The following is a 27,087-nucleotide window of genomic DNA, read 5'->3' on the forward strand; positions in this document are numbered from 1 at the left end:
GTATAAATTCTTTAAAGAGAGGAAGCCGTTGATGCTCTCAGTAATATATTAGTGCTGTTATATTAATTTCATAAACCAAAATGGCTCTGGCATAATCTCATTATAACAGAGTGGCCCCGCTGGTGCTATTTTGGCCCGCTCCTACTATAGTCGTTCTGTGCCAGGATAGAAATCTCCCGATAATATAGCAAGTCTAGAAGAACAGCATTCTGAACTGTTACCCACACATGATGGGTTTTTTTTTCTTTCTTTCTCAAGATAGCCACTCACAGAACATTAGAGCTGAAAGGAACCTTGGCTGCAACCCCCTCATTTCTCAGATGGGGAGGCGAGGTCTACAGAGGTGGAGAGTACTTGTCTGAGATAAAACCACTTGCTAATCAGAGCTCAGACTGAGCCCAGCACCCGCTCACTTTAGTGCACCGCCTGCCCCCCTGCCCCGCACCCGCTCACTTTAGTGCACCGCCTGCCCCCCTGCCCCGAACTGCCTTTGTAAGGAGCCCAGGCAGCCAGCGGCTTGTCTCAGGTGCTTCTCAGCTTCCACATTTCTTTTAGGCCCTTCTTCTGTAATTATCATCGTCATGATCATAATTGATGCTGTAATTAGATTATCTTAGAAATGAACACCGCGAAAGTTCTTGACCCTGGGTCAGATTCTTAAATGACAGAACTTCACTGGTATGAAAACTGCAGTCCCTTTGGTCAGTAGTTGGAGACTTTGGAGCCCCTAAAAATCACCCAAGGAATTTTTGAGAAAAGGCTGATTCCTGAGCCCCACCTCCGGAGATGGAGATTCCCACCTGGGGTGGGGCCTTCGCTGTGCGTTTCCACAAGCTCCCAGGCCCAGGCGGTTAATTCGCCTCTTCTCATCTTCCTTCCCAAACTCTTGCTGGCCTTCCAGCTTTTCTTTCTCCCCACGAACATTTGAGTAGCCACCATGTGTGTGCCACAGCGCTCGGCATTAGAGAGAAAAACCCAGTAAGACACCGGTTTTTCCTTGAAGGTAGTAGGGAGAACATGCAGGTAAATACTTAGGAAATAAGAGGATATCTTTTAGAGGTATTTGCATGATGGTCTAGGGACATGAGGAAGAAAGAACTAGCATTCTCTGGGGAGTGAAGGGAGGGCCTTCCGGAGGAGGAGACATTTGAGCTGATTCTGGAGCAGAGGACCAGGGAGAAAGGGGCCCTGAAGCAGAGGACCGTGGGAAGGCAGGGGCCGGTGGGTGCTGGGGCACAGGTTGTCTAGAACATTCTGAGGGGGTCAGTGGAGATGGAGTGGGGGCTGCTGGGTGCTGCAGAAGTGGGGGCAGGACACGTGGGAAGGAGCAGCTTTGGGGAGGCCTTGTGTGTTTGGCTAAGGGGTTTGAACGTGGTCCTGCAGGTGATGGGAATCCAGAGGAGATTTTTCAAAGGGGATTGACACACTTAGACCTGGGCTTTGGAAGGATCCCTCCGGCAGCTGGGTGGGCAGGTGATGATTTGAGGGCCGAACAGGGAGACAGGGGGAGAGACTTGGCGTATGGAGAGCTGTCAGGGGCAACGGCCGAAGTCCAGGAGACAGCTGATGGGTTGGATTTTAGCAGTGAGGATAGAGGGAGGGGAGATAGGAGAAGTTTGTAGGAGTAGAACTGAGGCTGTTCATTTACTGCCTGAAAGTGGGGGAAGAGAGGGAAAAGGAAAAATCGAAGACGAATCTCAGAGATTTTAACTAGAGTTTGACAGAGATCAGGAGTATGGGACGAGGAACAGGTTTTTAGGGGGAGTGCACTTTCAGGGGGAAGTATTGAATTTGAGGTCCCCATGGGATGTGCAGGAGGTGATGTCTGACAGGCAACTGGACGTACAGGATAGAAGTTAAAGAGAGTGGCCTGGGCTGGAGAGGGAGTCCTGGGAGTCACTGCATAGGGATGGAACCATCCAGAAGTATGTGACCAAGAAGACAGGGCTACCCAGGCAGCACCAGCACTGAAGGAAGGGACAGAGGAGGAGAGACCAAGGATCTCAGGGTGGATAGCCCTAGGGCCAGGGAAAGACGCTGGTTGCCCTAGAAGGCAGGGCAGAGGGGTGTTGGGAGGAAGGAATGGTCAATATGGAAAGGCCAAGTGAGCTGAAGACTGGAGAGCATCCTTTGGATTTAGGAACTAGGGAGCTCTTTAACGACCTCTAGAAAAAGTGGTTTCAGGGGAGGGCTGAGGACAGAAACCAGATTGCAGAGGATAGATGAGAGGGAGACCAGGAAGCGGGGACAGCTTGAAGAGACTGGTTTCTAAGAAGGATGCTGAAAGAAGGGGAGCCCGAGACAGGAAGCTGGAAGGGGAGGTGGTGTTGGGAGGGAGGAGGGGGTTCAGACTGGAAGACACAGATCAGGGTGGGCTTAAAGGGATGATGACCTGAGACAGAAGTTGAAGATATGAGCCTGTGATGCTCAATAGAAGAAGGTTCTAGAAAAGACAGGGGATGATGGGGACTATAACCCAGGCAGAGGATTACTGTTAACTGGGGGAAGGCCACTTTCTCCCTAGTGCAGAGGCAAGTATTAAGGTGGGGATATGGGTCCATTTGGGGGGTGCTGGTTGGCCGTAGTGAGGAAGCTCCTACCTGACGGTTTCTGTGTTTTCTTGAAGTAAGCAATAAAGATTGTCCACTGAGGATGGGGACGGGGGAGGGAAGAAGGAGAAGCAGGGGAGGGACTTGAGGCTGGTGGGGAAGCTTTGGAACTCAGCAAATGGCAACTGGCTGGGGGCCCTGAAGAAGATTGCAGGGGGCACTTAGGGCCCAGCTAAGCATGGGGGGCTGTGGGTTTGCAGTGACATGGGTCATCCCAGTTTTATGGTTCCCTGTCAGCCCAAAGCCAGGGTGGAGACAGCCCGGGACTACATCGTTCTGGGCCAGGGGCTGACAAGGGGAGAGCGGCAGACGAACAGGGGCAGGAAGTTGAGGGTGTGATGGGTTGTGTCCCCCTCTGCGACCCTGGGATGGTCCATGATATCCAGGAGGGGTGAGGGTGGTCATGCGGTTTGAGGGAGCAATGGTGAGAGAAGAAGAGGGGTCGGGGCCCGCGGGTCTCGGGGGGGCTGAGGAGGAGGTGTAAGGGCATCATGGGTTCCCCCGCACACTTACAATTTAGCACTGGCTGACTTTGCCCTCCCTGGGCTTCCTCTCCCACGGCCTCCCAGGACCAAAGCCCACATTACAGGGCATCCCTGAGTGCCCTGGGGGCACCAGAACAGTGACGCTGTTTCTTCTCTCCTCTTCAGAGGGCTGGGTCAGCTGGGGAATGCCCTCCTGTACGTGGTAGATGTCCAAACTTAGAGGAAAGAGAGAGAAAGAGGAAAGAAAGGAAAGGAAGGAAGGAGGAAGAAAAGAAGAAGAAAAGAAAGAAGTCAGAAAAAAGTCTAGCTTGCGTGATTCCATTTATATAAAGTTCTAGAAACTCGAGAACATGCAAACTGATCTATAGTGACAGGAAGCAGATCAGTTGTTGCGGGGGGAGGAATTACAAGGGGGGCACGAAGAAAAATTGGGAGGGTCACATCTTGATTTTGGTGGTAGTTTCACAGGTACATACATATGTCAAAACTTTGAATTGTACACTTTAAGTATGTGCAGTATTGTATATCTTACTTTAGTGGAAGCATTCTTGGGTTTATTATATTAACTAAAGTATTAATGCTACTTTGAAAGCAGTGAGGGGAGTCCTGTCCTGGGCCCAACGGCCCCCACCCCAAAGCCTGGATGATACAGGCCATCTGAGAGTCCTCTCCTCCACGTACCTGGATTGGCCGAGAAAGTCGGGTGCTTAGGGGGCGCCTGGGTGGCTCAGTCGTTAAGCGGCTGCCTTCGGCTCAGGTCATGATCCCAGGGTCCTGGGACCGAGCCCCGCACCGGGCTCCCTGCTCGGCGGGAAGCCTGCTTCTCCCTCTCCCGCTCCCCCTGCTTGTGTTCCTGCTCTCGCTGTCTCTCTCTCTCTGTTAAAAACAAAACAACAACAAAAAAATCTTTTTTTAAATTTTTTTTTTATTTTTTTTTTAAAGATTTTATTTATTTATTTGAGAGAGAGAGAGAATGAGAGATAGAAAGCACGAGAGGGAAGAGGGTCAGAGGGAGAAGCAGACTCCCTGCTGAGCAGGAAGCCCGATGCGGGACTCGATCCCGGGACTCCAGGATCATGACCTGAGCCGAAGGCAGTCGCTTAACCAACTGAGCCACCCAGACGCCCAACAACAAAAAAATCTTAAAAAAAAAAAAAAAGGTGCTTCATGCTGGGTCCCACCTGGCTCTGGAAACCTCAGTATTACTTGGTTGAGGGGGGGATTGAGAAATGTTGATGGATTCATCTGCCTTCTGATCCAGACCCAGAGGATCTGCAGTGGTAGGGAGCCCACTTTGCTGGAAGTAAGATATTAGAATCGTGGCTTCATCACTTATTGATTGTATGATTTGGGGCAAGTTACTTAACCTCTCTGAACCTCAGATTCATCATCTGTAAAATTCCTAATGTGAGGGACTGTTGTGAATGAAACTATTTAGCATTGTAGACGCCCAGGGACCCAGCCTCCTCTTTTTGTATCCATCGAGAGGCTGCCAGTTAAGGACCTTCCCTGTTGTCCCCAGAGACTTCCCCAGTCACCTCAAATGCTACCTCCTTAGTGAAGTCTTCATGCTGTCCCTCTTCCTTAATTTCATCCCGGTTAGCACTCCCTCCCTGGTGGTGGGATAATGCTCTCTACACGTAGCTATTATAGGGGTAGGGTATACTTCCTATCCCATCATATGGCAACTACCTTTTTCTATGTTTGTTTCCCCAATGGGTTATAAATTATTTGAGGTCAGGGTCAGACATTATTCATTTCTGAATCCTCAGCGTCTGCTCAGTCAGTGCTTCGTGAATGTGAATCAGTGTTGATGCGAATTTGGAGAGGGGTGTCCTACTCAGGGAGGCCTTCTTGTATCTGACACTTTCTTATTGGTCTTCTGTAGTGATGAGGAAAAGTCAACCAGCTGGGTGCACCCTGGCACGGAATCTGCCATCCAGAGTGGACACTCCTCCAGCCCAGGTAAGGAGCTCGGCTCTCCCTGCCTTTGCAGTCGAGGACGAAGCAGTGGCTTGAGGCAGCATTACACATCCCCTGCCCTGACTTTTCTTCTGACTTTTTCTTTTCTCCACGGATGGATTCAGCTCAGCATTTGGACCACCATCTGGGGGAGGGTGCAGGAGCGTTGATACTCAGCTTGAGGTTTTCCAAGTTTCTAGCTCTACAGTTAGTATGTGGGACAGACCATGGAGGATGCCGATTTGACTTCTCTCTCATCCTCCTGCCCAATCAGAAAATCCCGTCCATCCTCAGAGCTCCTGACCTAGACAGAACCCCAGCTCCTACGCCATGTGCCTGTGCCATAGAACCGTATGCCATGATGGAAATGTCCTCTCTTTGTGCTGCCCAGTGGAGTCACCATTAACCACGTGTAGCTGCTGAGCAACTGACATGGGATTAGCGTGGTTGAGGAACTGAATTTTAAGATTTTAATGAATTTAAACTTAAATAGCCCCACATGGCTAATAGGAATTCCTTCACACTGGGGAGAACATGAAAGGAAAGGAGTCAGGGCCCACCTGGATTGCTTACTGTGGGGAAGACTCTGTTGCTAGCCCTTAAAAACCTCCCAGGCCAGTGGCAAAGTGGGGTCACGTACAGGCAAGATTTCAGTCTAAACTGGGGAGGCAGAGACACCGAGAAGGAGAAGGGCTAGGGTGCCTCACGTGGACAAGCGATGCTCTTCAGAAGGCTGCCACTGACCTCCCCTCCCTGGCCGTCCAGCCCTTTCCCTGACTGCACACCAGACGTGGTTCTAGGAGTCTGGGTCATTCATGGGGTACGGCTGGTGCTGCTGTATACATTGGGTTAAGGTGTTGGCCTGCCCAGAGCCTCCTTTCTTTTAGACTCTGGGCTGGAATAATTGTGTTGTTAGAGCTGGAAGGGACTTCAGGGACCCTGGAGGCCAACTCCTTTTAAAGGTAGAAAAATTGAGGAGCAGAGAGGAAGTACCTGGCTCAAGGCCACTCGGCTAATAAGTGAAGCTGTGTTGGGGTTAAATGCCTAAGTGTTGGAGGCAGAGAGCCCTGAGCTCAAATCTTGGCTCTACTTTCTGTTAGTCTGGTCTTGAGCAAGGGGTTGAAATCATCCAGGACTTGGCTTCTTCATTTGTAAGCTAGGGAGAGAATGATGAACCTCCGAAGAGTCTCGCAAAGGCTACCTGAGAGAATCCCCATCGGTGGAGGAGACTGCTGTTGCTATTGTCATTATTGTTATTTTTGACATGAAGCAGGGCCTCCGGACCCCAAGGCCGGGTTGTATTCTTCTTCTGGGTTGGTGTTTTTGCTGCTGTCAGTGTTTAAAATCGAATTGCATCTATCTCACTATGACTCTAGGGAGGATTAGAAGATGAATAAAAGCCTTCACGCCAATTATTTCATTTGGGACTTCAGCCAAGTGGTTGTCCAAGGCTGGGAAGGGGTTAAGGTGCCCCTGAAGCTTGCCGGGAGGGCAGCTGTCTCCGCGGGCACTCCGCCTGGACAGGAATATAAGCACTCTTGGTGTTGCCCGGGCGGAGAGGGCAGTGTGCAGGGAAGTTGCTGGAAAAGGCAGGGGACATAATCCACGCTGGCCTCTTTCCCAAGCACATCACAATGGCAGGATTATTTATGATTCTGACCCAATGGGGATCCCTCTACTTGGGGAGACTGCCAACCCACGCCCTTCTGAATGGGAACGTCCTCCCCCAGGGATGGAGGGGAACAAATAGCATTTATGGAGCAGCACAGAAGATAGAATGTCAGCTTTGGAAGCAGGAGACCAGACTCACATCCTGGCCCAGACGCTTCCTGTGTGACCTTAAGCAAGTTGATTAACCTCTCTGGGCCTCAGGTTTCCTCATCGATAAAAATGTTCAAGCTGATGCCTATTATATACTGTTGTGCAAATTAAATGTGCTAACAGTGGTAAAATGTGTAGCTTAGAGGAAGGACGCATTAAGTGGCAGCTGGTGTTACAATTTCTATGGACCAGGTCCTGAGAGGGGAGCTGGGCTCGTTGGCTTTCCTGCTACACTGAAGAGTAGCGTCACTATCAACAGCAACATGGAAATAGGGGTGAGTAAAATGAATGCTAGCAACTGCACCCACCACTCTATAGAACCCAGGCTCTGCTCTGTAGCAGCTTGTGCCCTGAGGCAGCTGATGATAAGGTGGGAAAGATTCAGCCGCGTTTTATAAAACCTCACATACAAGGCAGATGTTCGGCTTGATCAGAAAGGTAGCAGTGATTGTCAAGAGAAGCCACACCTGTTTTGCATTATATCAGCCGCAGGGCTCTTGCACGCCCGAAAGCAATGATCTCTACCAGTGCCCTGCCTGTCCCCACCTCTGACAGGGGTTTCCCTTGCGTTTCTCAGAAGACTTCCCGTCTGCTTCCGGGTGGAGGAATCCTGTTTGCCAGGGAGGCAGGATTTTTTGCGGGGGGAGGATGGTCAGGACAAAATGGTACCCAACAGAGCACTCTTCAGAGACAGAGGTGCTCAGCCTCTCTGGAGCTGCCCAGCAGGGGCTGCCTCCGCCTGTAGGGATTGCCCGGGCACCTCTGAGCTGTGGTCAGCTTCCTCAGCTGTTCAGTTCTTGCTCACTCTGTGAGCCTGCAATTCTCCACTCTGAGCATATCCATGGATAATTTTTTTCAGGGGTGCTATTAAAAAATGTTTTTATAGATCAATCAGACAGAAACTCAATAAGGAAACGTAGGACTTAAATTAGACCAAATGAACTTGATAGATATATACCCAATGTTCCACCTCAAACCAGCAGGATACACACTCTTTTCAAGTGCACATGGCACACTCTCCAGGGGTGATCATATGTTAAGACACAAAACAAGTCTCAGTACATTTAAGAAGATTGAAATAATATCAACATCTTTTCTGACCACAATGGTATGAAACTAAAAATCAGTTACAAGAAGAACGCCAGAAAAATCATAAATATTTGGAGACTAAACAATGTGTTACCAACCAACCAAGAGGTCAACAAAGAAATCAAGGGAGAAATGAAAAAAATACCTTGAGACAAATGAAAACAGAAATACGACATACCAAAATCTATGGGGTGCAGCAAAAACAGCTCCAAGAGGAAAGTTCATAGCAATACGGACCTACCTCAAGAAACAAGAAAATCTCAAATAACCAATCCAACTTTACACCTAAAGGAACTGAAAAAAGACTAACAAACGAAGCCCAAAGTGAGCAGAAGGGAAGGAAATAACAAAGCTCAGGGTGGAAATCAATGAGATGGAGACTGGAAAGACAATAGAAAAGATGAACTCAGAGCTGGTTCTTTGAAAAGATAAACAACATGGATAAACCTTTAGCTGGACTCACCAAGAAAAAGAAGGCTCAAATAAATAAAATCAGAAATAAAAGAGAAGTTACAACTGACACCACAGAAATACAAAGGATCATAAGACACTACAATGAACAATTATATGCTAACAAATTACACAACCTGGAAGGAATGGCTAAATTCCTACAAACGCGCCATCTTCTAAGACTGAATCACGGAAGAAATAGTAAATGTGAATACAGTGATTACTAGTAAGAAGATTAAATCAGTAATCAAAAACCTCCCAACAAAAACCCAGGACCAGATGGCTTCATTGGTAAATTCTACCAAACATCCAAAGATTTAATACCTATCTTTCTCAAACTCTTCCAAGAAATTGAAGAGGAGGGATTGCTTCCAAATTCATTTTACAAGGCCAACATTACCCTGATAACAAATCCAGACAAAGATGCCGTGAAAAATGAAAATGACAGGCCAATATTCCTGATGAATATATATGCAAAAATTCTCAACAAAATATTAGCAAACTGAATTCAACGATACATCAATAGGACCGTTTACCATGATCAAATGGTGTTTATTTCAAGGACTCCCAGAAATAAACCTAAGCATATATGATCAATTAATTTATGACAAATGAGGCAAGAATATGCGGTGGAGAAAGGACAGTCTCTTTAAATGGTGTTGGGAATATTGGACAGCTACATGCAAAAGAATGAAACTAGACCACTATTGTACGTCATACACAAAAATTAACTCAAAATGGATTAAAGATTTGAATGTAAGACCTGAAAGCATAAAACTCCTAGAAGAAAACACAAGCAATAAACTCCTTGACGTTGGTCTCAGTGATGAATTTTTGGGGCTGACTCTAAAAGCAAGGGCAACAAAAGCAAAAATAAACAAGTGGGACTGCATCAAACTAAAAAGTTTCTGCACAGCAAAAGAAACCATCAACAAAATGAAAAGGCAACCTACAGAATGGGAGAAAATATTTGCAAATCATATATCTGACAAGGGGTTCCTATCCAAAATATATAAAGAACTCCTACAGCTTAATAGCAAAAACAAAAAACAAAAAAACACCCCAAAAGCAAACAAACAAAAAACCCAAAATAAAAAACTATCTGATCAAAAAGGGGGCAGAAGACCTGAATAGACATCTTTCCAAAGAAGACATATAGGTGGCCAATAGGCACATGAAAAAAGATGCTTAACATCACTAAGCATCAGGAAAGTGCGGTCAAAACCAAATGATATGGGGCGCCTGGGCGGCTCAGTCTTTAAGCGCCTGCCTTCAGCTCAGGTCGTGATCCCGGGGTCCTGGGATCGAGCCCCACGTCGGGCTCTCTGCTCAGCGGGGAGTCTGCTTCTCCCTCTCCCACTCACCCTGCTTGTGTTCCCTCTCTTGCTGTCTCTCTCTCTCTGTCAAAATAAATAAATAAAATCTTAAAAAAAAAAAAAAAACAACCAAATGATATATTACAGCACAGCTCATAGAACAGCTCTTATCAAAAAGACTAGAAATAACAAGGGTTGGTGAGGAGGTGCAGAAAGAGGAACTCCCTTGCACTGTTGGTGGGAATGCAAACTGGGACAGCCCCTGTGGAGAACAGTGTGGAGGCTCCTCAGAAAATAAAACAGAACTGCCCTATGACCCAGCAATTCCCCTGCTAGGTATTTATTCAAAGACAGCAAAAACACTACTTCAAAGAGATATATGCACCCCTGTTCGTTGTAGCATTATTGACAATAGTCATGACATGGAAACAACCCGGGTGTCCGTTGATGGATGAATGGGTAAAGATGTGGTAGATATATATGATAGAATACTACTCAGCCATAAAAAAGAATGAAATCTTGCCATTCATGATGGCAAGGATGGACCTTGAGAAAACTGTGCTAAGTGAAACAAGAAAGACAAATACCGTATGATTTCACGTTTATGTGGAATCTAAACAGGAAAGCAAATGAACAAACCCAACCAAACTCATCGATAATGGAGCCGAATGGTGGTTACTTGAGGAGAGGGGAGCTGATGGGGAGCCAAATGGGTGGAGGAGGTCAAGAGGTACAAACTTCCAATTATAAAATAAATAGATATATAATGAACAGCATGGTGACTATAGTCAATAATAGGGAAGGCACGTACTGGAAAGTTGCCAAAAGACTAAATCCTAAAAGTGCTCATCACAAGAAAAAAAATTGTCCCTATGTATGGTGATGGATGGTAACTAGCCTTGTGGTGATCATTTCTCAATGTATCCAAATAACAAATCATTACCCTGTACACCTGAGACTAATATAATGTCATGTGTCATGTCAATTAAAAAAAATTTTTTTTTAGTCTCTCCATTTTCCCTGGACGGATTTCCTTTTTTTTTTTTTTAAGATTTATTTATTTATGTTGAGAGAGTGAGAATGAGAGAGAGAGAGAGAGTACATGAGAGGGGGGGAGGGTTAGAGGGAGAAGCAGACTCCTTGCTGAGCAGGGAGCCCAATGCGGGACTCGATCCCGAGACTCCAGGATCATGACCTGAGCTGAAGGCAGTCGCTCAACCAACTGAGCCACCCAGGCGCCCCTGGACTGATTTCCTAAGTCCTCAGCATCTTGTCTGGAAGCAGCAGAAGCTAGAGGTGATAATTTGGGCTGGGTTTTGCAGGCTTGAGTCCTGGTCTGATCCCCGGTGCGGCCTGGGGCAAGTGACCCGCCCTTGGCTACCCCTTGTGCTTCTGTGATGTGAGGGGAGGGGGCTGTGGGATGACCCTGAGCGCCCTGCCCGGGCAAGCATCTGTGTGTTCACTGCTGTATCCCCGGGGCTGGCGCAGGGCCTGGCCCAGAGGAGATGCTCAAGAAAAGCTTGTCCAATGAATGAGCAAACCGTGGAAGGCAATGATCCACTTGGTGACCTCGCTGCTCACAGACAGGAGGCGTCCCATTCACTGCCGTCGCTCTTATTATTTGCTGAAATCAGATGGATAGAAATAATGGACCAAAAAGATGACATGGTTGGCTTGAGCACTGTTGGCTTGTCTGTGAATTTTTCCTAGTTCTCCCTGCCCCATCCCTCCTGCGTGCAAATAGGGTTTGTGGGGCTGAGAAGAGAGTCATTATGTGATTTTGCTTCTTCACAGGATTGCCCAAGGGCTGGGAGATGGATTCTACCCAGGAAGGAGCTGTGTATTTCATCAAGTGAGTAAGATGCGGTTTCTTTCTGGTCTGACTGTTGGGTCTGCTGTTATCCTTGTCCTGGATGGCTGCTTGGGAGGGGAGGTGCTTAGAGGGTCTGCTTGGGCACTGAAGGCCTTGTGGGGGTGGGGGTGGGGGTCTGTGACTGGCCAGGAGGCCTCAAGCCTTCTGAACGTGGCAGAGAACGCTGGGTGTGTGTTTCTGCTGGTCTGGGAGAGCCAGTGTCGGTCATGGGAAGTTTGCCGGGTTGGAGTGGGTGAGGGGAGGGTCGGGCTGAGTTGAAACGGGGGGAATAACTCAGCAAATAAAGGAAAGAGGCTGCTTTAGACCCACGTGGGACAAAGGCTCAGAGGAAGGAGCCCGAGCACCAGGATGCCCAAAGGGGCTGGAAGGGGAGCCAGGTGGAGGGAAGGTGTGAGCGAGGGTGCAGACAGGCGGGCCGGGAGGTGGCCAGGCCCACCTCTTCTCTCCTGCTCCCCTGGCTGGGGCACGTGTGACCCTGGAGGTGGCAGGGGTGTGTGCGGTGCTCTGCTTTTCTCTGGGGCTTGGTCACGCCGCTCCGGGGGCCAGGGTAGCTGGTGCTCTCAGCAGCTGACTGCGCACCTGGGGAAGGTGTCCCGAAGCAGAAGGTAACTCTTTGGGCTGGGGTGGTCCACGTCCACCCGACCGGACTCATTTCCCTCGGCATCGGCCCGGGTCTCTCCATCTCCCAGGCAGGCTGGGTCCTGGCTTAGTTCCCACGGGCGAGGCCCGGCGTGCACGGGCCCGTGCCTGGTCTGCCTCGGAGTCTGCGCGCTGGGAGAGCATGGCTCTGCAGACAGCGGGGGCGCGGGCACCGCCAGAGGCATCCCCGGCCCAGCCAGGGACGGAGGGCCCTCGTCACCTCTTTCCCCTCCTGCTCTCCTTCCAGATCTTCATTCCTCCGTCAGGAGAGCTCATCCTTCCATCCCCTGCCTTGAGCCCAGCCGGCACTTACGCCAGCTTGGCTGTTAACCATATTCTTTTTCTGTTTTGTTTTGTTTTAAGATTTTATTTCTTTATTTGACAGAAAGAGAGAGAGAGCACAAGCAGAGGGAGGGACAGAGGGAGAAGGAGACGCAGGCTCCCCACTGAGCAGGGAGCCCTATGCGGGACTCGCCCAAGACAGACACTTAACCAGTTGAGCCACCCAGGCGCCCCTGTTAAACACAATGGACAAATTCTCTGCTTTGGAGACTGTTCAGATATGACATGACTCCTATGGCCTGAGCTTTCCCTGAAATTGAACCGAAATCCTTGCTGCAGTTAAGATTTATTTCCTCTTTTCTCTTTGGTGATACCATCTGCGTACTCCTTATGTACATCTGGTGCGTGAGACCAGGTACTTTCGCCTGTATTACCTCCTCTCCTCTGGCCCTGAACACATACCACCTGCTGTAGCCTAGCCCTGACCCTCTCTGACCTCATCTTCCATAACTGGCCAGCTCTGGCGATTTTCATCTTTCTTTCCCTCCATTGTGCCAAATTCATTCTTACCTCAGGACCTTTGCATGTGCTGTTCCTTCTGCCTGGGAGCACTTTCCTCCTGTTTTTGTGTATCTGGCACCTATGTATCATTTAGCTCAAGTGTTACCTTGTCAGAGTGACCCCTCCTGATACCCCATTCCCTGCCCCACTCTGCTCCTCCCTAGCCCCTCTTACTTTTTTTTTTTTAAAGTAAATTCTATGCCCAATGTGGAGCTCAAACTCACAACCTCGAGATCAAGAGTCTCATGCTCCACCGAGCCAGCCGGGCGCCCCCACACCCTCTTACTTTTCTTCATACCACCTGCCAGGTAGCCAGAAGTTTGCTGTTTCTGTGTTTGCCTATTTATTGCTGGTGTCCCCCCACTGCCACGTCAGTCCTGAGAGCAGATTCTGGCTATTTCATGTTCCACCATGTCCTAGAACCTTGCCGGCGCATGATAGGAATCTAAGATGTTTGCTGGAATAAATGAATGGGAGATGTTGGGGGATAAACAACAGAGGCATGGCTAACTCCTGCCGCAGCTGCCAGCCCGGAGCATCCTGAGCTGCCCTGGCTCCATGTGCCCGATCCTGAACTCGTCCCCTTTTCCTCGCCAACACCGATTCCATCTTTCTCAGAAGCGCCACCAGAGCAGAACCCTCAGAAACAGGCTCACGCCCCATTGCGTGTTGGTTCTCCTCCGAAATATCTCACCCCATGGCCGCAGCCTGAGTTCCTTCCCACATGGGCTCTCATCTGGATCATTCTAGCAGCTTCCCAACTGATCTCCCTGCCTCCAGGCCAGACTGCTGCCAGAATGCTTGTTCTCTACAATGCAAATTTCGTCACATCATTCCGCATTAAAAACCTTTCCTGCTTCCCATCAGTTATAGGAAAAAAATCTGAATTCCTTACTCAGGCACTTGAAAGGGCTTCATAATCTGGCTTCCTGCCTTCTTTCTCTAGCTTCACCTCCCATACTCCCCAGTTTGCCAGACCGGGTCATTTGTGGTTCCCTCAACACACACCTCCCTTCTGTGCCTCCCAGCCTTTGCAAGTGCTGATCTCTGCTCTCACCGGGCTTGTGTCCACCTGTGAACACTTGCTTTTCCTTTAAAACTCTGCCCATGACATCACGCCTTCAGGGAAGCCCACCTGTACTGTGATTGTTTACATGTGTGTCATTTTCCCTAGATTGGTGGTTCACAGACTTGAGGGTGCACCGAAATCACCTGGAGGGCTTGTTAAAACAGATCGTTTGGCCCCATCCCTGCAGTTTCTGGTTCAGAAGGTCTGAGAATGCGCATTTGTGGCAGGTCCCCCGGCGGGTGTTGGTGCGGCTGGTCCAGGCACTACAGTTGGAGAACCAGGGGTCTAGATTGAAAACTCATCCAGGGCAGGGGAGACATAGGGTGGCCGTAAAGTCTGGAAACATAGACAATATCATTTCATGACGTATTGCCACGAAATGTCACAAGCTATTATGCTTTCACGTCTGTTCCCAGACTCGGTGGCCACCCCATGCGTCCGGAGCGGCAGGGGCCTCTCCGAGAGCTGAGCTTCACTACATGGTCTCATTCGGTCCCCACCACAGCATTATGAGGGAGCTGCTATCATCCCTGACTGTTTTAACAAGGCAGGAGAAAACTGAGACTTAAAACTGAGATTTAAAACTGAGTGAAAAAATGTGTTCAGTGTCATGAAGCTTGTAGGAAGCGAAGCTGGGATTCAGCCCCATGTTTGCCTGATTTCGCAGCCTGGGTGCCCAGCTTAACACCACAGCTGCCTCGGTGCCGTGCTTAGAGTGGGGCGGGGGGGGTTCCAGAAACCCTGACTGCCTGAGGGAGGAGGGAGGGAGGGAGGGAGGGAGGGAAGGAGGGAAGAAGGACGGACTCGCCCCCTCATTTTCACAGTTCCCTGCATGATCCATTCCCTACAAAGGTTTGTGACATTGGGTTGGTAGGTGAGTTAGAACCTCTGACGACCCCAGATGTGGATTCCGAGAGCTAACAATAAAAAGTCAGGTACACAGACAACTGGAGAAGCTATTTCTTTTCCCTTCTCAAATTTCAATGAGCCAGCGTTGACACTTGCCCAGGATCAGACGAATATGATCACTGTGTGTCAGTAAGGCCTGCCCCTCACGGTGTTTGGGAGGTGATTCTCGTGGTACCCACGGTGTCATGGCTCAAGCGTGATGCGGTTTTGAGGGTGTCTTTTACAGGTGGGTGGTGCAGAGAGAAGAGAAAAAGCCGGGTTAAAATGTGGGGGAAACCCCGGCAAGCCTGTGTGCATGTACCACATCGATCCAGTAGAGGGCGCCAAAGCACACAGGATCGGCCCCAGGAAGGCCTTGAAGCCTTCCTGACCCACAGCCGCTCCAGGGCCATCTCCACCATCCTCGGCCACATCTCATCTACTGTGGGTCTGGTAGACTTCTTTCAGACGCTTAGAGATCTGGGTACGTTGCACCCATTCCTGATTTTCTCTGGCCCCTGGCTCCTCCCCCACTTCCTGCGAAAGCAGCCGGCTGCCGAGTTTGCCAATTCTGTCTCCGAGGAAGGCGGCTCAGGGGAGGGAAACCCCATTTTGCAGATGCAATAAACTGAGGCCCAACAGCCAAATAACTTGTTCCAAGTCGCTCGGTTGGTAAGGGGCAGAGCTGGGGTTGGAACTCAGTAGGCCCTCAAAGACAGCTCACCACAGGGGGCTCCCTTTTCTCTCCCCAGTTGGTTCACTCTGACAGAGAGGGGAGGGGGGCCCGTGTGGACATGGCCGGGGTGAGGCATGGGTAACACATGTCTGAGGGGCAACAAGCCCATCAGTTTCACGGCCGCCTGGACTGTGATGACATTCAAAAGGCAGGGAGGCCCCGGGTGTTTAGAGACTGGTAGTGACCCAGAGTTTTGGACTTTCCCCTTTGAGCCCCGGGGGCATGGATTCTAAGGGCGCTTTCTTCCCTCCTGCCTCCTCCTCACGCCCTCTCCACCTGAGTGTCACAAAAGTCTTGCTTCTCCACTGCTGGGCTTGCAAGAGAGAGAATGTAGGTTTGGTGAAGGAAGTTTCTTTTCTCTGCTTCTCTTCACCCAGCCTTGCTGGAACTCTTAAGACCCTCTTGCTGCAATGTCTACCTTACCCTGCTTCCCAAAACAAAGGCCCTGCTCCAACAGCAGCCCTCCCTCTGGTCTCTCATGCCCCCAGGGCTGCCCAGGTAGCCCAGAGGCATCCGCAGGGCCAGCTCAGAGGATCTGTCTGCAGCCCTTGCCCTCTGTCTGCCAGAGAGGAAACCCTCCCAGCAGGCCCTTCTGTCCGTCTCCTGCCTTTTTCAGCTGCCTAAGGATTGTGGGGGTTGGGGACTGGGGTCCTCATTCCCTTCCCTACCCTGCCTGTCTCCCCCCGGATGCTGTAATCTCTGGTCCCAGCCCTGCTTTGCTCCATTGGCTCCTCAAGGCCAGAGACGCCCCCAGAGCCCCTCATCTTTGTTTGGCTGGAAGCCGGCTCTCCCCCTGCCTGCCGTGGGCAGGCTTGCCAAGTCCTGGAGAGCCAGGGCGGGTGGGTTGGGCTTAATCGGTCCTGCCTGGCACTAGGCCTGTACCCAGGATTTCTCTGCCCCTTCAGCTGAGTGCCTTTCTCACAGCCGAGAAACTCAGCATCTCAGCTGGGCTGGGGGAGTGGTGGGGCAGGAACTTAGGGATTTCCGTCCCCTCCAGAGCTGCAGGCAGGTGCATTCTGCTCCAACCTGAGATTCTCGGCTCTGGCCTGGCCTACTCTGGGGTTGGAAGGGCAGGCCTTGTGGGAGCTCTCTCTGGAGTGTGTGGGACTGGGGTGTGGATCAGATCCCTGTAATGACCCCCCCTCCCCACTAACAGCGTTCTTTCCGGACCCTGGAAAGGAAGCTTGTGCTCCTTTCTTTTTAAAGAAAAAGACTTCCGTTGGTTAAATGTTGCTTATACTCAGATCACACTGAAAGAGACCCACAGAGAAAGATAAATAGTGCATTGGAGTGAAAAGAAGCTTCATTTTTGAAATCAAGTTGTTGTAATAATAAATATTCAAAAAAGATATAATAGTCAGGTGGGTGAGCCCTTCATCTAGCTCCTGCTGCTTGAACGATTTCTGTATTCAGAAGTGACCCCCGGAGCTCCTCTGGTTTGCTCTATGACTTCTGGGTCTCAGGAGCAGGTGGGACTGAGACCCCACGAGCCTGCCCGGAAGTTCAGGTGGGAATAGTCCATCTTCTTTCCATCTTTCTGATCTTGGTTATGAAACTCAGCCTTCCCTTTGCACTTACCCATTGTCACAGAGAATCTGTTATTGTTCCAGCATCCACAGAAATGTCAAGAGAAGGAACCCGAGCCAGAGAAAGAGAGATAGAGATTGAGAGAGAGATCTCTTAAGATGGGGCTACAATCCTATTGTCCGAAGCCCTCCCTTCTGCCTCTGAACAAACACAGATACCCCCTGGCTCAGCGGGCATATCCTTGCCCAAGGTCACTGGAGACGATTTTGGGCTGGAGACCTAGGAGGTCCTGGCACCTTGTCATGGGTTCCAACCAGCTGCACACATTATTTTTTGCGGTTCCTTGTGCTGGGGGAGGGGGTGTGAAGGTGCTAGGGCCCCTACCAAGCCCTCCTGACACCCAGAGACGTGCCCGTCTCTTGGGTGGAGAGCCGCAGAGACGAAAGGCGCCCCCAGGCAGGTGTGCTGAGCCCCCATGATGCCAGGCCCCTGGGCACCTTCTGGTTCCCTGCACTCTAGTGGGAGAACTGCAAACTGCAGCTTACATGGAGGAAGGTGGCCCCAGATCCCCTTTGTGGGGGGGGGGGCAGCTCTTCCTGGTGGTGGAAGGCCAGGAAGGCTGTGCCCAAGTACTCCATCCTCTCCTGGGTGGGAAGCATGGGTGGTTAGCAGCTTGTCGCCGGTGTGGATGGAGTTAAACCTTTCCAGGGACTATTTACTCCTGATCCTAAGTGACAGCTTGGGGAGGGAGAGTCACGTGGCCCTGAAATCCCCGCGGGAGCCCATGGAGCATGCCCAGCTGCTTCTGCCTGGGAAAGATGCTGGATCCTGCAGTTACCACAACAGCATCCTCTCCCCGCGCCAGGGATCTGCCAGCCGGAGAGATGACTGATTAGACCGGATCAGATCCAGAGCCCCGCTCTTCAGAAGGGGGCCCTGGGGGGCGGGGGAGGAGGACCCCAGCTGGCCGGAGCTGGGGGAGGGGTGCTTCGGGGCGCGGAGAGTTCTAGCGTTTCACCGCGGGGCTCGCACCTCTGAAGCCGGTGAGTCTGTCCTGATGCATCGTACAGAGGAGGCGGGAGGAGGAAGGCTGTGCTCTCTCTGGTCGGCCTGGCAGCCGCGTGAGTCCGGGCTGCTGACACTGCGGGGCCACTGCCTTCCCCAGCCCTCATTCTTGGCAGCCTTACTTGGGGATCATGGATGCTGAGAATGCTAATTATAACCCGCTCTGTGCCCCCACCCCTGCCTCTAGAATCCCCGGTAAGGGCTGATGTTGTTGGAATTTATTACATTTGAATTGCATCTCTTGGGTGAGGCCAGCTTTGGGGCTGCCCAGCCTCCTAGGGTCTAGCTGGGGCCCCCCCCAGCCTGGCTAGAGCAAAGAGGCCAGCCCCACCCTGCCTCTAATCTTGCCAGAAGTGAGTTGAAGGCCAGCAGGAAGGAGAGATGGAGGGGGGTCCGGGAGTCAGGCTCGAATCAGCCCCAGGGACTCACCTCCCTCAATGTGGTGAGGGGTCACGGCACGTGTATTTCATGGGTCTGAGGTTGGGGCCCAGGGCCACTGAGGCTCTTGAATTCCTAGGGGCAGCTGATCTCTGGGATCTCAGATTTAATGGGCGGCACCTGAGGAGCTGAGGCCTGGTACGTGGGCCTGGGGGCCCGAGGGGATGGGTTCATAATGGTGGGGTCAGGCTGCCACTAGCAGAGCCTCAGGCTTATTGTGTGAGGTTCTGGGCAAAGCAGCAAGGTGGGGGAGTTGGCAGAGGGGAGTGGTGGGGGGGGTAGGGAGGGGGTTAGATAGGAAGGCAGAGGGAGAAGAGAGAAGAGGCTAGAGAGAGGGTCTTTGTGACCACAGGCCAGCCAGAGAAGGGAAGAGAGGGGGCTGGAGCCTGGGAAGGCCAGAGATGGGAGAGGCAGGACAGAGGGAGCTAGCCCTAGGGTGCAGGGGTGGGGAGGGCTGCAGAAAGGGGGAGGTGGTGGGAGGGGATGGAGTTGGAGTCAGAGCCTGAGCCAGAGAGGGTCTTCTGAGCTTGCAGTTCTTCCCTTACCCCTATAGACCCCTTGCCCTCAATCTGGTGGTTTGGGTGGCTTGCTCCCTGGGGGGGTCTCCTGAATGCCTGGGGGGTGGGAGCCCTGTGGGCATGTGTCGGCCTGAGCTGGCTGTCCAGATGGCCTTGTCCAGATCATAGGCACCAGCCTTACAAAGCCCCCCCCCCCCCCCCAATCCTGGCTTCCAGGCCTCTCTGGGGGAGCCCAGAGCCGGGGAGGCTTTCTGTGGCCTTCCACCTCGGCGCAGCTGCATTTCAGCTCGGGCAGGAGATGAGCAGATCCCGGTGGTGGAGAGGAGGTGGGAAGGAGGTCCCATACAGGCACAGCAGGCTCTGGCTCCTGGAAGGACCGGGTAGTGGCCCGAGGCTGGGAGCCGTCTCCCGGTGGGGGCGGCTGGAGGGGCCGGGGCAGGCCTCCTGGCCCCGCCGCTGGGCTCCCTTACAGAAAACAGGTGGCTCTGTATCTGCTCACAAGGGCGCAGAGTGCTGGGCTGCAGATATGAATTATGAAAAGTCCTTGGTTTTCCAATCAGTGGCGAGGTGACAACTGTGTTAGCACTGGTGTGTAATTAATCCTGGCGGGCGCTGCACAGGCTCGAGACAATGGGGGCTTTTTTTTTTTAATTTTTTTTTGCCGGGTTCAGCTTTTTCCCCATCTTCACAGGAAGGTGACGGTGCAGGACGCATTGCACGGATAATTACTTTTAACGTGTCTGCCTAGATTATTGAGTCGGATTCTTCCTGCTTGGTGTAAATGAAGTAATTACGGAGGAAGTCAGCAAGCGGGGCAGCCAGCCCTGGCTCCCAGGCTGACATCGTGGCCTGTCCAGGCCCGGCCTGTGGCCTCAGGGCGCGGAAGAGGGAGCTGAGCTGAGAGGGGGCCCAGGCCAGCATGAAGAAGCGTGGTCCTGGTCCTCAGTGCTCCCCTTGCTGGCCTGGAGCGAGGTTCCCCGAAGACACTGGCACCGAGCTTGGCACCTGGCAGGGGCCTGATCCACGTGGGTCCCCCAGGGGAGGGTCAGGAGGAAGACGACTGCCGCTGGGCGTCAGGGACAGCTTGCTGAGCAGCGGGGGCGGGGGGTTCTGGCTGCCAGAGGTTTGGCGCAGTGGATTGAGCTCTGGGCTGAGGTGGTCTGGGAGCCAGTGCGTTATTAGTGAGACGACTTGAGCAGGCCAGTCTTCAAGCACTTAAAAAAAAAAACAACAGAGAGGAAAGAACGGTTTGGTTGGGAAACATTCAGAAATAAATGTGGAACAGAGACGGAGAGGCCTCGAGGCAGGCTGAGTGGGGTCCTTCCCTTGGCGGTCGATCGGTCCAGGTGGGCTCCTGCTCAGCACCCACACCTCCCGATGCCCCCCAGAGACTGTCTGGGCCAGCCTCCCTCCAAGCCCAGAGGAGCCCTCTGTTCCCTCCCTGCTGGGAGCCCCAGCCTCCGGCGACGGGGAGCTCATTACCTCACCAGGCAGCCTGCTCCATGGTTAGAGCGTTCTTCTATATGGAATCAAAATCCGCCCACTTCTAAGGCCTGCCCTTTGGTTCTGATTCTTTGAAGCAGCACAAAACAGTCAGCTCTCTTTCCCGTGGTGATAAAGATGGTTTTCTTCATATTAAAATAGCATATAATAATGTGTGGATGTGATGTATTTTATGTAACCAGTTTTGTATTGGGACGTTTAGGTTGTTACCCTTATTTTCCTTTTACAAATAACACAACATGAACATTTGTGTGCATAATGCCTTTTCTGTGTTTTGGATTCTTTCCTTAGGATAAATCCCAAGACATAGATTTAATGCAATAGAGTATATACGTTAAAAAAATTACGATTCTGAGTTGAAAAACAATACATAGCCATTTAAAAAAACTGAAAAACAGATAGAGAAAAGATTAAAATTGCCCATAATTGTCTCAGAGGTTTGGTATATAATTTTACCATGTTGATACATACATATTTTTATGAATCCGTGCATGGACATGTAACTATATTATCACAATACACATATGTACTATTAAAATTTTGGACCCTGTATATCTTTGTCACTTACATAAGTGGCTTCCTAGCATTTCGTTATATATCTATTCTATTTATTTAATTGACCCCCTTGTTAAACTAGGTGTTTCCAGTTTTTTGCTTTTATAAGCAATGCTGCAATGAACATATAACTATCTGAATCTTTGCACATATCAATGATTTTTTTTCCCTTAGGTTACATTTCTAGAAATGGAATTGCTGTGTTCTTTTATTTTATTTTTTTGGAAGTTTTTATTTTAATCTCCTGGTGCTGGTCACAAGTGCTCTCCTTAATGCCCACCACCTGTTTCCCCCATCCCCCACCCACCTCCCCTCTGGTAACCATCCGTTTGTTCTCTATAGTTAAGAATCTGTTTCTTGGTTTCTCTCTCTCTCTCTCTCTCTCTCTCTCTCTCTCTCTCTCTCCCTCTCTCCCTCTCTCCCTCTCTCCCTCCCTCTCTCCCTCTCTCCCTCTCTCCCTCTCTCCCCCCCCTTTGCTCGTTTGTTTTGTTTCTTAAATTCCACATACAAGTGAGATCATATGGTATTTGTCTTTCTCTGACTGACTTATTTCATTAGCATTATACTCTCTAGCTCCGTCCATGTCCTTAACAAATGGCAAGACTTCATTCTTTCTTGTGGCCGAGTAATATTCCATTATATATACACACCACCTCTTCTTTATCCATTCATTCATCTATGGATGGGCACTTGGGCTGCTTCCATATCTTGGCTACTGTACAGAATGCTGCTTTAAACATAGGAGTGCATGTATCCCTTTCAATTAGTATTTTTGAATTCTTTTAGGTAAATACCCAGTAGTGCGATTGCTGGATGGTTGGGTAGCTCTATTTATAACTTTTTGAGGAACTTCCATACTGTTTTCCAGAGTGGCTGCCCCAGTTTGCATTCTCACCAACAGGAATTGCTGTGTTTTAAAGTATTTTGCCATATTTTGCCAAATTCTTCGTTGGAAATTACTAATTTACATTCCCGGCAGTTGTGTTCAAAAGAACACGTTTTCTTATGCAAGCATCGAACATTATAACATTGTCATTGCTTTCATCCGTCGCTTCATTGTTGTAACGTGTTTGTTTGATTAGGAGTGAGATTTAAGGTTTAGTGCAGTCGTCAAGATGGCAGTGACAGGGGTTGGGGGTGGGGGGTGGAGGGGGGTGGAATTCGGGTTGAATCTAGGCTCTATCACCTACCAGTGATACGACCTTGATAGTGACTTAAATCTCTCTGTGCCTCAGTTTCTCCACTTGTAAGATGAAGACAATGAAGTTACCTATTTCATGCCCCTCTCGTGGAGATAGGCGAGGTCTCATCTGTAGAGCAGGTAGAATCACGCCCAGCAGATGGACACGTGCGTTTGCTCTTATTATCTTACTGTTGTTGGTGTGTGTGAGGAACACAGAGATCTGAAGACAATGTTAAGATCTTCCTCCCTCCGAGCCCCCCAGGTCTCCTTGTCCTGGGCTGAATGCCCCTATTCCTCCAACAGCCCCAATTCCTTTCGCAGGCTTTCCTGGAGCCTCATGCGTGCAGTGCGGTCCCACCAGTACAGAACATGATCCCCTGGAATGTCACACTTCTGGGGACTTCTGGCAGGTGCCTGGATGAAGGGGATTTGGCTCTTCATGTGTCTTCTGTGCACAGGACTCTGCCCTGGAGCCCCCTCCTTGTCACATCTCTCCAGGGTGTTGCCCTGTTCCTGGGAGCCCTCTCTGTGCTGCCCAAAGTAGCGCTAGTTGAACTGATAAACTAAATCTGGGGTGAGAGTTAATAATAAGAGAGAGTGGGTACGCTGCCCTCCCGGGTTGTGGAAAGAAGGCCTATCTGGAACTTGAAGACATAGATTCAAACCCTGGTCCAAATTAGCAGCTGTGTGATTTGTAGCAAGTCCCTTAATCTCTTTGCGCTTTTGGTTCCTGGTTCGAAAAATGGGGTTAGTATCACTAGCCACTTAACTAGTTGATCGCTAGGAGAGTAATATATATATATGTTATATATGTATAGCCATGTATATACATATGGATACGTATATACATATATATTATCACATATATACATATGGATGTGTATATGCGTGTATGTTATCATATATATATATATATATACACATATGGAAGTGCTTTGTAAACTGCCTGATAATTATCCAAATGTCAGTTGTTTTTTGTTTTTTGTTTTTTTTTTTTAATTTGACAGAGAGAGACACAGCGGGAGAGGGAACACAAGCAGGGGGAGTGGGAGACGGAGAAGCAGGCTTCCCGCTGAGCAGGGAGCCCGACGCGGGGCTCGATCCCAGGACCCCGGGATCATGACCTGAGCCGAAGGCAGACGCTTAATGACTGAGCCACCCAGGCGCCCCGTCAGTTATTGTTAGATGCATGCATTCAAACAATGTATCTCAGAAGGCAGTGCTTTAACTCAAAGATCAGACCAGAACCAAGCCCAGAATTAGTTAGACAGATCAACTAGCGCTACTTTGGGCAGCACAGAGAGGGCTCCCAGGAACAGGGCAACACCCTGGAGAGATGTGACAAGGAGGGGTCAGTTGGTAAGAAATGTGTTTAGGGTTGATGGTATTTAGGGTGACCGTCAAATCCTCCTCCCCCATTTATTTAGTCTCTCTTAAGGGTTGGTCCTGACTGTGTGAACTCAGGAAATAAGGCTGGGCACCTCAATGCAGATCTAATAAACATTCATGGATGCTCAGGCTTTACCGCTGCAGGGCCTAGGATCCCCCCTCCACGGAGGAGGTGAGGCCCTCCTTAGCTCTGACATCACCATGTCCCCCCCGTCTGGCTCATCATTACCTGAAAACCTGAGTCTATAATTGCAGGGGCCAATTTGCTTTTAATTAGCCTAATGCTTGCAATTAGCCTGTTCAATGCACCCCGGCCTCTGGTGGTGAGGTCGTTTTTCTGATTTTGCTTGGTTCCTGGGTCCTCATTAGCATCACCGGGCCATCCAGAGACATCCAAGCCTGCTTGCCTCCACCTAAAACTGTGGCTGTCAGGCTGAAGACGAGGTCGTCGTGGGGAAGGAAAACCGACTCTTGGCGAGGTGGGATGGGAGGGTGGGAGTGTGCCAATGGACATGTAGATTTGTTAGCGTCACAGGTGAGCGCTAGAGCCTGGGTTCCTCCTTCTAATCCCGGGCTTTTCTCCTTCTTCTTTTAAAAAAGATTTTATTATTTATTTATTTGAGAGAGAGAGTGAGAGAGCGAGAGATCATGAGAAGGGGGGAAGGATAGAGGGAGAAGCAGGCTCCCCACTGAGCAGGGAGCCCGCTGCGGGGCTTGATCCCAGGACCGTGGGATCTGAAGGCAGACGCTTAACCACTGAGCCGCCCAGGCGCCCTGCTCTTCCCTTTCTGAGCTTCAATTTCCTCATCTCGAAAATGGGAGTAACAATTCCTGCCCACCTGCAACCCCAAGGCTCACACGAGCTAAGGTAGGAAGTGGGTATGAGTGTAAAGCCGGGCCCCATGAGGCTGCTGTATCACATCAGAGGTGAGATACAAACAGTCTCAGTGTCCCTGGGCCCCTGTCCGGTAATTCCTGGTTCCATTGTCTGCTCACCCTGCTCTCTCTCCTCCAAACCACGGCTGATTCGAGCGCATTGGCGCATAGCAGGTACTCAGTAAATGCTGGTTGGTTATATAGGGCTTTGGGTGGGAGGGAGTTTGGCTCAAGGAGACAGTCACGAGAAAGCCTTGGATGGTGCGTATGGGAGGTGTTTATTTCCTGTGCTCCTCAGCCTTGCACCTCATCCCCCTAGACTGAGTTGCTGCAAGGCCGGAGATGGTCTTGTTTGTCCTTGTCTTTGTGATGTTTTGCACAGAGCCAGGCACATGGCCGTTGTTGGGTAACTGCTTTTCGAATGAATGGATGAATGAATGAATGAGTGCATGAGTGAGACAGGGTCATGTGGTAGAGAGAGCGTGACACTGACAGATGAACTGGGCTTAGAATCCTGGCCCGGCCACTTTCTTTTGGCAAATATTTACCGTACGTTCATTATGTTCCAGGCAGGTACGAGGTTGCAAAAATGAATTTTTAAATTCACAGTCTAGTAAGGGAGCAGATGTGTGAGCAAATAATTGTCCTGTATGTGATAGAGACATATGCTACATATGTCGGTGGCCAAGAAAGAAACTGGTAGAATCTCCTGGGAGAGAAAGGATTCCTGAGGAAGGGGCCTGAAGCTAGAGCTCATGGATTTCTCACCAGAACTAAAGTCTCCTTCACAGAGGCGAGGATGAAATGAAATCAAATAATATGAATAAAAACATCTGACACTGAATAATCTTTTAATAAATGTTAAAAATGTTTCCTTGGTGGGGGGCTGGTGAGGGAGGGGCAGGAGCGGGGAGGGGGGGGGGCTCAAAAATTTCAGAAGCTGAACCACAGAGCTGCGCTGCTTAGTTCTGCCCGTAAATACCTGGGCCACCTGCAAACAAGTTCCCTCACTGCTCCAAGTCTCAGCCGCTGTGTCCACAAAGTAGGGACCGTGCCTTTGTGTTATAGGTCAGCGGTGAGACTTCGCACCAGGCCCCTAGGACAGGCTTGGCACATAGTAAGTACTAGAAAATACCAGCTCTCTTATTATTACCAATGTATTTCATGGAGAGACTACATCTGCCTGCAGACACACACATGTTGCATGCATGTTGACTCCCAGATATGCTCAGAAAGGAAGGTGGTGGTGAGGGGTACCCCCTGGGGTTAGGCTGAGCTCGGTCTGAGAACCGCTCCAGAACTCGGGGGTGGGGGAGGAAGGTCGGCCTGAGGCCGGCTACCCCGAGCTGGGGGAGCCGGCCTCAGGGAGACTAAGACCCGGTCCCCTGACAGCAGGAACTTAATTCCCTGAGGCACGTAGGCCCCAGCCCAGGCCAGTCCTGCGGCAACATCCCAGGGCTCTGTCGCCTGACTGGTCCCCTGACCTTCCTCAGCAAGGCAGCCTGGCCGCCATGCTGGGTTGCCGTGGTAACTGGCAGCCTCCCAGCTGGGTTGCCCGGGTAACCAGTTAGCTGGTATGGGGGGAGGAGGTGGGGAGCTTGGGGGGAATCAGCCTCAAAGAGGCAGAGAAGGACAAGGGCAGGACCAAGCCGAAGACAAATCCCAGATGCCCCCGGCGCAGCCCTCTCCTGTCTCCCTCGTGGGACTGGGAAAGCCCAAGAAAGGCAGGTAGGAGAGGATGTGGTGGTGTTTCCTGCCATGCATGTGCGTGTGCGTGTGTGTTTTGTGGGGTGAATTGTCTTGGCCAGTGCAGGATGTTTGGAAGATTTGATAGGTCCGGGCAGGATCTCCCGGGCAGTGATAAAGGCAGTGAGGTCCAGAGGGGAGGCCGTGGACCATCCAAACCCAGATCTCAATCCCGGCTCCCCCACCCCCTGGGCAACTTCACCTCTTTGAGCTCTAGTTTCCTCATCGGTGGAATGGAGGTGCTAACACGGACCTCCAGGGACATTGTCTGGGACAGTGGCTGGCACTGTCAATGGTGGTTTCCTGCTCTCCTTCCATGCTGATTTTCTATTCCGTGGATGCTTTCCAGCCGCCAAGGGCTTTATCTGGGGCCCACCGTGGTCCCTGGGGCAGGGGATAGGGGGTGGGAGGGTTGGAGTTCTTGAGAATCCAGAGACATGGCTCTCGCCCTCAAGGAGTTTACCATCCCAATCTGCTGGGGACAGGAAGCAGGTTTTTACAAGTGGG

General features: G+C 50.7%; 1 protein-coding gene across 3 annotated transcripts in view; it reads left to right on the top strand.

The window, feature by feature from the left end:
• The window catches only part of PLEKHA6 (pleckstrin homology domain containing A6), a 137,485-nt gene that overhangs the window by 743 nt on the left and 109,655 nt on the right, over window positions 1–27,087 (top strand). For all 3 annotated transcript variants that reach the window (XM_035722344.1, XM_027612001.2, XM_027612002.2), the window contains exons 2-3: window positions 4,983–5,059; window positions 11,527–11,584. In XM_035722344.1, coding sequence (XP_035578237.1) covers window positions 4,983–5,059; window positions 11,527–11,584 — 135 coding nt within the window. The remainder of the gene's footprint in view (window positions 1–4,982; window positions 5,060–11,526; window positions 11,585–27,087) is intronic.

The sequence above is a fragment of the Zalophus californianus genome, chromosome 10 (assembly GCF_009762305.2).
Source record: "Zalophus californianus isolate mZalCal1 chromosome 10, mZalCal1.pri.v2, whole genome shotgun sequence".
Lineage (NCBI taxonomy): Eukaryota > Metazoa > Chordata > Mammalia > Carnivora > Otariidae > Zalophus > Zalophus californianus.